We start from the raw sequence: 12,855 nt of genomic DNA on the forward strand, positions 1-12,855 counted from the left end.
ATAGTGGCTTTAGTGACTTATTTAAAGCAAGCATACTTTTTGGCCTTAAAAGCTGCAAATAGTTTTCCTCAGATGCTTGTGTTAGGAGAGAGGATAGAAAAGACTGCTCCTGAGAATAACAGAGCTTCCCAAATGGAAAAGTTCCTGTGAGCTTATATTTGCAATTAGCAATTATAATACATATTTTATTACTCACTTCTTGGCAGCAAATCTTTGTCCCAGAGACTAGTGTGAGCAAATACAGCTCTCAGCAGCCATGAAACATAGGACCATTTGGGGTTTCTTGTATGATCTTGATCTGCTCAGTCTCCTGGCCAGGTCCTCATGCCTTGTCTTAGCTTAGCAACCTTCTCCCCAAAGTCAGCAGAAGGTGTTCTTGAGTAGAGACAAAGGGTTTGGCTGAGAGTTTTCTTTGTGTGCATCGTGCTCATTTCAGTGGCTGTAGATTATGTGTTTCTTGTTTGCATGTCATGCTATTTAAGCTTTTAATTGTGATTACTGATACTGTGAATTACTTTGTTTTAAATAGCAGTTCGAAATACCTCCCAAACAAAAATAGCATAATTGTTATCGTTTTAATCTTTTATGAGTAAATAACTGCCATATGACTTTTTTTTTTTTTTTTTTTTAAGGGGAAAAATAGCAGTGCTCTTATCTTAAACATGTCATGATCTATTGCTGGTGGAGGGAGGGAAGAAATCCACGTGGTTTGTAAGGAAACAATGTGGTGATTTTACATCTGTTATTACAATCCCATGCATTTGTGGGGATGTGACATACTTTCCAGTTTAATTATATTTGTGCAATTGCTAAAAGAAGTCTCGTACAGAACTGTCAGAAAAGCAGTTACAGTAAACAGTGGTAAACTTGTGGTGGTTTTGTTTCAGCTGTTTGCTTCTAATGTGGAAGGAAAGAGTTCTCCCAGCGAAGTGTTGGTCTGTACAACAAGCCCAGACAGGCCAGGACCTCCAACCAGACCTGTTATTAAGGGGCCAATAACATCTCATGGCTTTAGTGTGAAATGGGGTAAGCCAGTTCAGTTTGTCATAGTAGAGCTTTTCCGGGTCATAATAAATTCTAATAAAATTATGTAAAATGAAGTATGTATTAGAACTTAGATTTTTCATGCTGCTTCTCAGTCCAAAGTTGAATTTGTTTGGAGAGCTTTCCAACTTAATTTGTTTTAACATTTTAAAAATTGTGTGGAGACTCTTTAAGTTTTCAGAATCAAAAATGTAGATTGTTTTTATTGACTAACTGGCACTCAAGTGCATCTTCAGGCTTTTCACCTTACATTTCTTGTCCCATTGCAGCATCATTCCAGCCACTTCCTTCATCGATGGGACACGCCTCTATGCTGCATCTTTTTGAATGCTTTTTCCATAATTTTGTTTGTAGCATTATTATCCAGCTGCCTTATTCTGACTCATGCTGGAAATTAATGTCTGCTATATACTTCTACTATAAATTCCTTAGTGTAGTTAGTGTGGGGGACTTTGCAGAGGAGAAGGAGCAGAATCAGAGAAGGCTTCTGTAAGCTTTTTGTTATATTTCACTCCTAATCTTGAAAACTTACCTTATTTTTTTCAGATCCTCCGCAGGATAATGGTGGTTCGGAAATCCTGAAGTATCTACTAGAGATTTCTCAAGGAAGTCCAGATGGTAAAATTGAAACAAGTTGCCTCCATTTCATTCCATTACAGCTGCTATAAAGAAATTCTGACCTTTTGGGCTATTACTCTTATTATCATTAATGCACTAATGCTCTACATATGGTTGAAACTGAGTCATGTACATGCAGGTTTCATGGGAGAGTTTGGGTTGGGTTTTGGGGAGGTTTTATTGTGGCTTTTTTTAAGTATGCTCTTTTTCTTTTCTACTAGTAGAATTTTAGGTTCTATTGCTGAGCCTACTGTTTGACTTCATATATTTAATATGTTTTAAAAATATTTGTGTATGTGTCTATGTGTATGTATGTCTTTTAAAATAGAATACCATTCATAGTAATTTTAACACTAATGACTTCCCTTAAATACATCATTTATGGATGACCACAATAAGGATTTTCCTAGACACTCCTGAGCTTGTTGCATTTTACTTCTCTAAACTTGGATATATCTCCTTTTTTAGCAAATCAATGGGAAGTGGCATATAGTGGATCAGCTACAGAATATACCTGTACTCACTTGAAACCAGGCACTTTGTATAAACTCCGGGCATGCTGTATCAGCACTGGTGGACACAGTCAGGTAGGTATTGTTTAACATAAGGACTATTGGGTTTATATATTTCAGAGGTTTATCTCCTATTTTTGGTAAAAGATTTCTGCTTTAAAAATAAGGTGAATATTTTTCCTGTAGCACAGTAAAGCTACACTTTACTGATTACACTTAATCTTATGTTGCAAGTTGGTGAATTTTGTAAGACTTCTGTCTACCTAATGGATTTTTTTCAGGCAGATTGCAATTTAGTGAGATTGGGTTTCTTCAAAACCAAACAGTAGGTGTTTATACTTAACACTAGAAAAGACCATGCTGTTTATCTGATGTGGCCACTTGCTTGAGAAAGGCCGTGGACTTTGATGTACATGAGCCTGTAATGACAAACTGGGCATGCAGTAGGGGTAGTTTGTTGTAATAATTAATTACCTTTCACATGGCTGAATTCTTCTTTAAATTTTTGTATTCCATTTTCCAGATGCTGATTCCTGTCGTTTCCTCCTTTGAATTAAAATAATTTCAGTGCCTACACTTTTATTCCTCCTGCTTTTTTTTTTTTTTTAATGATTGAGTACTTTAGGCCTTGATATTATTTTAAAAACAAGGGAAATTTAAATTAAGAACCCAATAACATTAGCCATCAAAGTTGCCTATGCTACAGTTGTGAGTATGCTAATGAAGGAACTCTATTATAAATTGCATTTGTAAGTAACATGCTTGATAGCATCTCCTAGCCTTTATTGCTTAATATAAATTTCTAATGAGTGGTTGCTTTAGAAAACAATTCCTTACGCCACTTTCTAATCTTGCGCCACTTCGTAGGTGGTAATTGTACCAGAGAGCTAACTTCATCTCTTGTTCTCTTCCAGTGTTCTGAAAGTTTACCTGTCCGTACACTAAGTGTTGCACCTGGTCACTGTCGGCCACCAAGAGTGTTGGGGAAGCCGAAGCACAAAGAAGTACAGCTACAATGGGGTAAGCTGTTAGAGCATTTCACTGTTGAATAGCTTTGATCTTGATGGTTAGTTGCTGAACTTCCTTCAGCTTTCATTTCTGTTGTTAGACCTTGTGACTAGTTGCAGTGTATTCTGTTCACTAAGTATGAAGCAAAGTCACGTGAAGTCTGCGCAAGTCGGAAGTGCATCTTCTCATCGACCGCTGTGACTTTGTATTGGGTTTCTGAACTTAGCTGTCCTCCAGTGGTCTTTTAGGCCTAATACTGTGCTCCTGTTTTTATTTTAGTTAGGACCTGTCTCTATATCAGATCTATATAGTATCAGCTATTTTAGAATATCTGTCCTTTTATTGCAAAACCACCATGTGTTTCAAGATCTTTTTTATTCCTTTGCGATACTAACTTAGCAGAAGCGGGTTGCTGCTTCTAATACAGGACTTACACAGGGAAGATTTAGGTTAGATATAAAGAAACTCTTTACTGTGAGGGTGGTGAGGCACTGAAACAGGTTACCCAAGGAAATTGTGAATACTCCGTCCCTGCCAGTGTTCAAGGCCTGGTTGGATGGGGTTTGGAGCAACCTGGTCTAGTGGAAGGTGTCCCTGACCATGGCAGGGGGGTTGGAATGAGATGATTTTAAGGTCCTTTCTGAACTGTTTTATGATTCTATGACTTGTCTCAGAAATTCGAGTTAGAACATTTTGAGGATTTTGGGTGCCTTTTAAGCCGTGATCCACAGTATAACATGCAGAGTCAATTGGACGCCTGTAATTTTGCAAAGAAGTTGGACCATGGATATGACACCAGACTGTAAAAAAAAAATGCGCATTTTTAGAATACAAGGTGCATGCCAATATCCAACAGATTTTTTTCTTTACCATGATAATCTTGCAGCATCAAAGATTCTTTGTTGTATCATTCATTAAGCTAAATTCTAGAGCAGTACCATTTCTAACTGAGAAATGCATCTCAACACCAGTATAAATTCACCTGTGCGTCCAAGATATCATGTTTTTTCCTGGAATGTTTCCACCATCCCTCATATGCTGGAGCATTGCTTTTCAGAACCCCAGACAGGTTGATTCTGCGGTACTGGCTTGTAAAATAACATGCAAATAGTGTCAAATATGTTTCTTTCATGGAGAAAAAGTTGCCCACAACAATACAGATACAGACATAGTAAACAAATCTAGCTTTCCAAGAAGCTTATTCCAGGTGAAACACAGGGTTTAGATCATTCTGCAGAGATGCAGAATCTCATAAATGTTAGCAGTGTGACTAATAAAGTTCAAGGCTGGCGTTTGTTAGTACTTTTACTGGGTGCTAGTGGGGCTTTGCCAGAAATCCCATGTGTAAGTAGTAGTTTTGGAGTGTACATGACCCACCTCAGCCTGTTTCCAGTTATAGCCAGCAGCCAAGATTGGGTCAGACAGCCACCATGTGCCCCCTCATTTTTCTGTCCCAGAAAGGGTGTGTTCCACGCTAGTCCTATGCTTCATGCAGCTTCCTATACATTTGTCTCCTGCCTCACTGAACAATTTGAGACTGGGGAAAAGCAGCAGAGTACCTTTCTTTCATCCTCAGAAGAGGATAGTAACTAGTGTGTTCTGCTTAAAAAGTAGATGGGCACCTCCTGGCGTCAAATACAACTTCTCAAGGTAACAGATCATTCATTGCCTTGGGGGAGCTGCTTCTCATGCATGTGGTGATCTGAACTGATGAATATGTAGGACTAAGAGTAATTTTATTTATTTGCTTCAAAATTCTCAATCATGTACATAGTTGAGATATTGCGGGTAAGGCATCTATTGAAGAGGAAAATCATTCTTGGCAGTGTGCGTGTGTGTAGATATATATGTGTGTGTGTATACCTATACACATATACATATATATACCTCTGTGGTATATGAAATAAAAAATTAACCTTCCAGGCATGCATCCGTTGTTCTTAATGAATTACATGATTTCTTTCTAGATGTCCCTCCATCAGAAAGTGGCTGTCCCATCTCAGAGTATAGCGTAGAAATGACAGAACTTGAGGAATTAGTTTCTGAAGTGTATCATGGGCCTGATCTGGAGTGCACTGTCAGCAACCTTCTTCCTGGAGCAACATACCGGTTCAGAGTGAGAGCTCTGAATGATGGTGGGGTACGTGCAGCATGCTGGAGTGTGCTTCGTCTTTTTCTCGCTGTGGTACTGTTCCCAAGATAGGCAATTCTGGAAAGTTACTGTGTTAATGCTGGTGATCAGATAGATGAAGGCAAAAGAAAATAAAGTGAGAAATGCTTAAAGGAACTTTTGAGGAAGAGCTGCAGTTTTAAATCTGGTACTCTTTTAAAAGGAAATTTTAGCTAGTAATATGATTTGACTGGCCAAAATCAGATGCACCAAAATCTGCAAAATCCCTGCTAAAAGTCGTATCTGCTTATGAGGAGACGTCTGTGTATTCCCCTTCCACTGCATTCTTCCTTTTTGTTTTAAATCTTAACTGTGTAAAAACAGTTACTGAAGTTTCACTCAGGTATTGATATATTTTGGGGAAAGCTTGCGTTCTTAATGGTTTGTTTGGGGGTTTCTTTGATAAATGATTTCCTTGGAAGATGTACCTTCCCAAATACCCCACAAATTCTAGCTGATGTCCACAGAGATCTGTTGAAAGATTTTGTTGATTCAGTTGGGTTTGGATTGGTTCTGCTTGGCTTTGTGAGAGCATCTTTCCAAAGGCCTTTTATAAAAGCAATCCCAGCAATAGTACACACATGTTGATGTGTTTATTCCAAGGAAATCTTGATGACAAACATAACAAGAAGGTTTAAAGTTATTCACTTACATGGAGTTCTGTTAAAACTTAAGTTAGTTATTAGAAAAATATACAAGACTGTTAAACTGTTTTGTCTTTAAAATGTCCACTGTTTTATTTTTATGAAACACAAAGTAAATACATGTGGAAGGATTGGATTTGCTTGCTGGAATGGAAGCCATTGTCTACTTTGTAGCTTTGGATATATGATGCCTTCCTTTCCCCCCCCCCCCCACTTTTCTTAATGGTAAAACAGTGTTTAAAATTGCAAAGCTTTCCTAGTCTTGCCCTTTGTTAAATGAGGTGGCTGGTTTGGGTTTGATTGAAGTTTTTTACCAACCAAGATGCAGAATAGAGGAGGATGTCCTTTTCCAGTTGCAAACACCTTTCTTCCTCCCATTCAGTAAAGAAAATGGGAGTAGTCAATAAATGAGATTTTTTGGAGTGTGCATTCTTTGTCATTCAAACAAAGTGATCAATGTTAGTCTTTCTCAATAGCATAAATATTGATACATTCTGTTGAGGTTTTCTGGGGTTCATAATTTCAGTGTTGTTCAGCCCTTGTAGTGGCTCATTTTTTTCGCACTTGCTAGTGTTGCATTCCAAAATAAGTAAATACCAGTGTTTTTCCTCTCATTGTTTCCAGCAAAGTTCCTTTGTTCTGGAGAATGACTTTTAATTAGCTTGGGGATGGGCTGAACAAACTTCATTACCCCACTGAAGAAGCCTCAGAAAGGCTATTTCTGCTGTTATCTCTCCCGTCCTCACACTGCTGGCTGAATACATTTTGCCAGACTCTTGAAAATTGTCTTTTCTTTTGCTAACATGCATTTAAATTATTCTCCTACTGAGGGCTCAAAAGTTGCCCGAGCTTCTGGCTTAGCTGCCTGTGGAGCTAGGCTATACATAGACACAAACTGTCCCTCAGTTACTCCGTTGCTGAGTGTATGTTCTCACTCTTAGGTAAATTGGAGGTGGCTTAGGCTTTGAGGGGCCCTCATTGCCTCACAGGAGGATGTATCTGCTGTTTGCTCATACCTGAACTTACCTCACCTTTTAACTTTTAAGTAATTTACATATCTCATACTGAACTCTGGTGCCAAGTGTTGGAAGCCCAGTCTGCCTTTGAGAAAGTTTGTTGCATGGAAAAAGTTTGTGTGCGGTTCTTGGAAAGGCTTTGAGGAATGTGAGATGTGTGTATGCTTATGTATTAATGTACAGACACCTTGTTCCCCTCTAGTACGGGCCATATTCAGAAGCTACAGAAGTCACCACAGCAGCAGGACCACCTGGCCAGTGCATAGCACCTTCCTTGTCATTTCTGTCTGACACATGTGTACTTATAAGCTGGGAGGTAAGTCGGGTGCCCTCCTTGTTTCTTTTCCATCTTGCTTCTCCAAACTAATATGGTCACTTGAAAGCTAGATTGAGAGCTGTTCACTGGTTTGGAACTATTTTTCTGCAAGAAAACTCTATGTGGAAACTCTTCGGTTGTAGAGAAGAGTCTTATCTACTTTTGTCTTTAAAGAATTGCATAAAGTTGATTATGAGTCATCTGGACCGGGATTCAGACACGAGACCTCCTACACTGGCATCAGATGATAGAGGGCTGGCTGAGTAAAAGTGCTCTCTGCAGGCTTTTAGCATGTTGGCATGTCCTGGGGTGGAATTGTGAAGGCAAATATTTGATTTTGGCTGTAACTGGAGTCTCCAATATGAAAATAACTTTGCACAAATGCTTGTTATGTAGTTTTTTTCTTCAGAAAGTGTTTGTCTCTTCCCCAAATATTTACTTTCATTTTAGTTTGTGTGCGTTCCCTCTCCATTCTGCAGGATCTTGGACATTGTACTCAAAATAAGTCTTAGCTGAAGTGCTGTGAGGGGTTAATAATTGTCCAATTATTACACCAAAAAAACAGCATGTAATTAAGGAAGAAAGGAGAGGATGTTGTCATAAAGAACATGATATGGAGCAGTGGGGCTATAGTTCTGCCATAGACTTCCTTTGAAAACCTAGCAGCCATTCCAGCCCGGGATCAGTTGGGTTCTTCCGCAAAGGGATGCCCCTGTGAGAAGGAAGTTGTTAACATTCATCAGATGCTCAAATGAATTGATTGTGCTAACGACCATTTCTAGATACAAACATAAACTGAGTTTAATTTTATAGTGAAATAGGTGCAGTTTGTGCATGTTGAGGGTATTTGTTAGTATTTCTTGCAACATTTTGTGACACTAAGCTAGAAGTCATACTAAACTTTTAAATACTACCTGTTAGTGAGAGTATGAATGTACAGGCATGAGCCAACGCAGCAGTGTTTCTGGTAGGTTCCATGTTTATATGCAGGATATATTTGTTTGTTCTAGCTAAAAATGAAGCTGTGGAAGGATTCATGTGGTTTGCAATGGTTATGTTTTCTTAAAGAGTCTACCATTTTTTTGGCTGATACGAAGGAAGGACAGTGGAGGACTGTGATGTTTTTTGTCTGGCTACAGAGCACATCATGGTGCTCACTTTGTCTTTTTTGCACCTTGTTTTAAAACACTGGCTTAGCAGTTCTGAACACTGCTACTAAAATAGCTGGAAGCTCAGAGGCAGAGCTAGAGAAGCCCATGTGTGTGTGGAGGGTGGTCATTACGGCGTGTGATGCTCTGGATCTATTTACTGAAAATCACACCTTGCATGCCATAATCACAAAGTCTTGTCGTATCCTAGGCCACAGTTCTGCACATATATCAGTGATGCCCTGAGCTGCTGCAATCCACACAGTACATCTTTAGGTAGTTCTGGTAAAAACACAACATGTTTTGGTTTTGGAACCTTGTTATTATTGCTGCAGTAGCTCATCCCCAGCAAATTCAGGTATTTATTCCATGTTCCCCTAGACTTCAGGATGATAAAGGAATTGCTGAGTACACATGGATCTTGTAGGAGTGGCATTGTGGACGTTAATGTACCCAGGTTCACAGTCCCATGTCCCATAATGGGACCATTCATTTGATGGGTGACTTTCACTGAAAACTGCAGACAAGCTCCTCACTTTTTGAGGTTCTTTTCTCAGTAACGTGCATAACTACCTCAGCATTGACAGGTAGCTCTTTCAGAGCTGTGTTTTGATCACTCGGCTAGACTACACTAGATTGATGCTTTTTTGTATTCTGCACGATTGTGCTTCTGCCAAGCCAGTGGAGAGGCAATTTATTCCTGAGTATCCAGATAAAAAGCAAAGTAGCTGTGTACACTTTCTCATTTCTCTGAATTTCTATCAGGTAATTTCTGCACAGAATTGGCGTGTTTCAGTAACCTAGTAGAGAACACTCATTCAGGACGTTTCCAGTTGCAGCAGTAATGGTGTATTAATTTAAAAATAAGTTGCTTTGTTTGTTTCCCATGTACTTTATTCCATACTCAGTGAAACACAGAGATCCGAACTGCTCATTTATGAACTGAACCACATAAATATTTGTGTTGCAGAATCTTGAATGTTCTGGTGCTGACATCTCTGAATACAGATTAGAGTGGGGAGAAGATGAGGAATCTCTAGAACTGGTATATAATGGCACAGACACCTGTTTTGAAATAAGTGATCTGTCAGCGGCAGCGCATTACTGCTGTAGGCTACAGGTATGGAAGTTACAAGGTTTTGCATGTGTTGAAATCTAACACATAAATGGTTTCTTTCCGCTGTGTTTTTGTTTTTATCATTAGCCACTATGAGATTATGTGCTCTGTAAGTCAGAAGGTGTGCTTATTTTAAATAGTGCAGACTGTTGCTATATAAGTGAACAGGTCAGATTTTGCACAATTCAAAGTGATAAACAAGAGAGTCAGTGTAACTTTTACCTCTCAAAAGTTGCTCTTGTGTATCGTGTGGTTTATTTCAGTAAATAATGCTTTTAACAGCTACTTTGCCCTCTGATATTGAAGCAAAATGTTTTAGAAAATTAAAAAGAATAGTTTTTTCTAATGAGATGTAACATCTACCTCCCAACTGGATGTTGAAGATTCTCTTAGCTTAAATAGTAAACTCCAACATCTGTTTCATTTATCAAATAAAGCAAAAGAGCTGAGTAGATGCCTATGTATACAGGAGGTGGTAACTGCCAGAAAGTGAGTCCTCATCTTTACCGTTTTATCTCTTAGATTTGTAAGATCGCATCTCATACAGAGTCTCTATATGATTTCTTTTTCTTTGATCTCTTTCTCTCCTATTATTTTCAGTAAAAAGTAACAGAATATATTTCTTATATATATATATGAAAATAAATATACAGCACTTCTCCTTTATGTCTGCTGAAAAATAAATTAAAGTAGGTGGGAGTGAAGTAAAAATACTTTTTGCCCAAGACACTTTTCCACAAGATTTATTTCTATGTGAGGACAGAATACCACCAGTAATCCAACCAAAAGTTCATGTACCCACCCAGCTGGCAACGTGTGGACCACCCAGGGTTATTTCTTTGATCAAGGACAACATGCTTCTGTTGAGTGTTTCCTTCTTGGGTTTGGTTTGGGTTATTTTTAATCGGACATAGATTATTTTTTTTAAGTTTTTTTTTATTTATTTATGAAGTAGCCTTTGAGCAGCTGAACAGCAGCCAAGGACCTAGGGCCCCATGCCTCTGAGTACACTCAACTTTATTTTCTGGTCATGGCTGACTGTCTACCTTGGACTGGCACTGTTGAGGAAGGCAAATTGAAAGAGCATGTGTGAGTGCCTTGGAAGTGTGAGCCAGAAAGTACTTCTTGTTTGTGAAAGAGGGAAAGCATTCAGCATCCACTGGGCAGGAAGGAGACCGTGAGACCACTTCTGCGGTGAGCAGCAGGGAGCTCAAGGAGATTTTCATGTTAAAAATGGAAACAGCTGGCTCTATAGCACCTTTGATTTTGAGTGGGCATTCATTTTAAATTACCTGCCACAAAAATGTTGCACAAATGTACCCAGTTTCTAACACAGCCAATATAATCTAATTCAAAGGCAGAAGTTAAATGAAATGTACAACACCATTAAGACATTTTCTTGAAGTCCATCAGTGACCCGTGCATTACTTTCTAGAGGGCTTCATCCTCTGGATCTCTGTGTATTATATGGAGAAGATTTGTTATACGATACGCTGGAACATTTAGACAATAACACACAAAAAAAGAACAAAGTATGTGTACCAGACAAAGAAAGAAAGCCGAATAGTTACAGAAATTTTAGTCTTTCCAAATAAAAAATGAGAGATGGATAGCTGGTTTTCTTATCTGTTAGCAGCTTTAAAAGAAAAATCTTTTACTTTTTAGAAATAAAGATAGTCCAAACCTCATTGGCTTTGCCTTCCAATAAACACACAGTATTGCTACCTCAGTCTACAGTAACTCAATAAAAAAGAGGAATTGAGGAATCAGGCATATATAACTGCAGGGCAGACAGTTATCTTTACTGTTGCTCAACTTTTTTCCTGTAATGAATATTCCTGAAAAAAAATGTGAATTCTGCAAAGGGAAATATTGTGTCATTAAAGTGTGGGGGGGAGGGTGTATCTCAGAAGCAAAGAATAATAAAATTCCCATTGGTTATGATGATGACATTCTCCAATAAAGCAGTTAAAAGCACCATTGAAAATAAATTGCTTGGAGCAAGATACGGATTGCCAAATGCTGGTTTAGAGGTAAGACAAATAATATCATTGGCAAACCACAAAACAAGGCTCACTTTTAACAGCTCTAGGAGTGCTTCACTAAACAAAAGATGACCCTGGAGCAGGATTTGTTTTAAAGGGCTTCTTAAAGGATGACAAATCTAACTTTATTATCTCTTTCTTCAATTGAACAAAATGCCTCCTGGAGAAACAGAATACAGGTTTGCGTTTGTATTATACATAGCAGAAATAAGTCGTTCACTACAGTTAAGCATAGATAAGAAATCAAACAATTGTTTGATATGTCCTTTCATTGCCATCATAGTCCTACTGGCAGTGATGTAAACCTGGGTTTTCTAATTAATTCTCATCTGGTGGGAGGCTCTGGCCTCACTTTTCCAAGTGCGAAGGAAATGAAGATGGTGGACCATGCTGGGCAATGTAAAAGCTGCTTTTGAAGGTCTGTGCCTTCTGGACCTCCTGTAGCTCAGCCTGTATATAGGTCTGTGTGTACCTCAGGGGCTAGCAGCATGCTAGTATCAGGAGGAACCCAGCTCAAGGGGAAGTGGTATTGCTCCTTACATGCCATTCATGAGAACCTAGTGGATCTAGGTTAGAGGTTATGAGTCCTGCTTTAGAGAATAAGCCAGTGGTGCATCTCCTCTGAAGAATCTGTGCAACTCTTCCAGGTTGCACAGTTCATTATTATGAACTTGATAGACATGTGAAAGAGAATATTTATCCTGTAAAAATATATTATTTTTTTTTTAACACACAGGCTATTAACCAGGCAGGAGCTGGACCTTACAGTGATCTGGTAACCTGCCGAATCCCCGCATCTGTGCCTGATGCAGTCTCTATGCTCTCCGTGGTGGAGGATGAGCATGTGGATGCCTGTCAGCATTCACCCTCTGTGTGCCTTGTACTGAACTGGGAAGAACCATGCAATAATGGAGCTGAGATTACATCATACAACATTGACCTGGGTAACATCAGCATTCCAGTAGGAAATGTTACAAGTTATGTTATCACTGATTTACTTCCAGAAACCTCATACCGGTGAGTACAACTTTTTTCGATGTGGTACAGAGCTCTGAGGATGAGATCACACAGCTTAATTTTACGTAGAAAATGTTTATGGCATATGGATTCAGTTAAATAAAAAAAAAAAAAAAACAAACAAGTAAACCAGCAAGCAAACCAACCAACCTGGGGAGAATGGAAATCTGCAATAATTCCTTTATGGAATGAGTTGTGGT

General features: G+C 38.8%; 1 protein-coding gene across 1 annotated transcript in view; it reads left to right on the top strand.

The window, feature by feature from the left end:
- The window catches only part of FNDC3B (fibronectin type III domain containing 3B), a gene marked incomplete at both ends in the record, with an annotated part of 68,047 nt that extends 55,392 nt beyond the window's left edge, over positions 1–12,655 (top strand). The window contains 8 exons of the mRNA XM_010013790.1: positions 888–1,026; positions 1,591–1,662; positions 2,131–2,249; positions 3,089–3,194; positions 5,150–5,322; positions 7,215–7,328; positions 9,447–9,596; positions 12,375–12,655. Of these exons, the coding sequence (XP_010012092.1) occupies positions 888–1,026; positions 1,591–1,662; positions 2,131–2,249; positions 3,089–3,194; positions 5,150–5,322; positions 7,215–7,328; positions 9,447–9,596; positions 12,375–12,655 (1,154 nt within the window). The remainder of the gene's footprint in view (positions 1–887; positions 1,027–1,590; positions 1,663–2,130; positions 2,250–3,088; positions 3,195–5,149; positions 5,323–7,214; positions 7,329–9,446; positions 9,597–12,374) is intronic.
- Between the last annotated feature and the right edge of the window lie 200 nt (positions 12,656–12,855).

The sequence above is a fragment of the Nestor notabilis genome, unplaced genomic scaffold (genome assembly GCF_000696875.1).
Source record: "Nestor notabilis isolate BGI_N333 unplaced genomic scaffold, ASM69687v1 scaffold10174, whole genome shotgun sequence".
NCBI lineage: Eukaryota > Metazoa > Chordata > Aves > Psittaciformes > Psittacidae > Nestor > Nestor notabilis.